The sequence below is a fragment of the Frankliniella occidentalis genome, unplaced genomic scaffold (genome assembly GCF_000697945.3).
Source record: "Frankliniella occidentalis isolate FOCC.00 unplaced genomic scaffold, Focc_3.1 Scaffold605, whole genome shotgun sequence".
Classification (NCBI taxonomy): domain Eukaryota; kingdom Metazoa; phylum Arthropoda; class Insecta; order Thysanoptera; family Thripidae; genus Frankliniella; species Frankliniella occidentalis.
In genome coordinates, this window is record NW_026267721.1 from 21,915 (window position 1) to 23,723 (window position 1,809).

The following is a 1,809-nucleotide window of genomic DNA, read 5'->3' on the forward strand; positions in this document are numbered from 1 at the left end:
ACTCAAAAGTACACGGCTGAGGCGAGTTGCAGACCCCTCGAAAATTAATAACAGCAATATTAAGCCAAACATTCCGAAAATCAAAATCTAACATGATCATCTACTATCAGGCTCACCCACGCGTACTCACCCCACCCGCACCCCCCTCACCTCACCAAGACGCGACCGACCCCAAAACGAAGTAGCCCGGCCCGGCCGGCCACCTTCGGCTCACGAGCTAGCCCGGCCTCGGGACCGCGACGCAACCGAATCAGCAGTGACATCCCCCCCCTTCCTCCCCCCTCACCCGTTCGGCGCCCGGCCGCGGCCGCACCAGCAGACGGACAGCACGCGCTAGGCACGCACAAGGAGTGCACCAGGACCAGGAATTCAGTCAGAGCTTAAACTCCGGACAGTAATGTGGTACAGCGATTCACAGTGCGTGCCGTGCGTGGCCCGCATGGCACTAGCAAGCGTGCCTTGCCACTGCCCACCCCCGGGGGGGCCGCGTAGCCGGTCAGAAATTGTGCAATTGGATATCAGGGCGCAAGTGCGAATACACAGCACCAACCAGGACGCGCCGCGGATCTTCCGCAACGCGGCCGGGATACCGCTCCGGCTAAGCTTGGACGCGGTACCCGCAAGGAGGCCCGCGGCTCAGCACCGAGCCCAGGACGCAAGGCCCCAAGGGGGGCCGGGCGCGGCCCCAGCAAACCACAGCGCGGTCGCAGCACCATGCGGCACCGTCCTGGTCGGGCGGACATCAGAGACGGGGCGCCAGTTCCATCTCGACAGCACCCAAGGGCCAGCGCCGCGGGCCGCGCGGCCCAGCAGGCCGGGACCGCAAGCAAGTAAACACCACCCTGGGGCAACAGGCGCCCCCTCCCTCCACCCGCGCACGGCGGAAGGTACATACGCGGGACGCCTCCTAGCCCCGCAGTACATCCTGACATTACAACGGCCGGAAGCAAGCCAGCTGCACCATCACCAGCTCACCGGCACAGCAGTGGCCGGGGGGCGACCGGAGCAGCCAGCACAACCCGCCGGGGCCACAACCGCCATCAATGCACCCGGACCGGCGCAGCAGATAGCCACGCCGCGGAGCCCGCCGCACATCCGAGACCGGACGACCGGCGAACCAACAACAACCCCAGCAGCGCGCCGGCACCACGGCAGCCAGAGAACGGCCGGGCCAGCCGGCGCAGCCCGCCGCGGCCGCAGCCGCCGCCGCCGTCGACGCGCCCGGGCCAGCACGGCAGGCGGTCGCGCCGCGCAGCCCGCGCCCGCGCGCCGCGAAACGGGCTCGACGAGAGGACCCACCAACACAACGCAGCACGGAGGGAGCAGCGTCCCCGGCGCAGGGGCCCCACAACACACCGGCCAGCAGCAGCGCCCTGAGACACCTCGCCGAGGTGTATAACTCCGACGACGAGGCCGTCGGGGCCTCCCCACCTTCGCCCCCGACCGTACACGTCCCGGAGGAGGAGGGGCTTGACGAGTACCTGGACAATCTGCTGCGGGAGGTCGAGGACTTCCAAGACGACGACGCCTCGTCAACATCGGGGCCACGACCGCTCGTCATCGACGAGGACCGGCCCACCTCACCTGGACAGCACCAGCGAGCGGCGACGCTCCTATCCGGGCCGGCGAAAGCGCCACTACGCCGCCGCCAGTGGACGTACGGTTTGCCGAGCGCGAGATCGCCCGCCGGCGGCGCGAGGACGCTGCCCGCGGCCCACAGGACCCAAGACCAAACCTCGGAAGAATCTGGTGCAAACCCTTCGCGCGGTAAGAAAAAAAGACAGCAACAACAAACATTCCGCGGGTAGA

The 1,809-nt window shown here is 67.7% G+C and overlaps 1 protein-coding gene across 1 annotated transcript in view; it reads left to right on the forward strand.

Moving 5' to 3' along the window:
• Nucleotides 1-92: 92 nt before the first annotated feature.
• The window catches only part of LOC127751609 (uncharacterized), a 9,861-nt gene continuing 8,144 nt past the window's right edge, over nt 93-1,809 (forward strand). The window contains exons 1-3 of the mRNA XM_052275392.1: nt 93-122; nt 1,201-1,280; nt 1,413-1,767. Coding sequence (XP_052131352.1) covers nt 93-122; nt 1,201-1,280; nt 1,413-1,767 — 465 coding nt within the window. The remainder of the gene's footprint in view (nt 123-1,200; nt 1,281-1,412; nt 1,768-1,809) is intronic.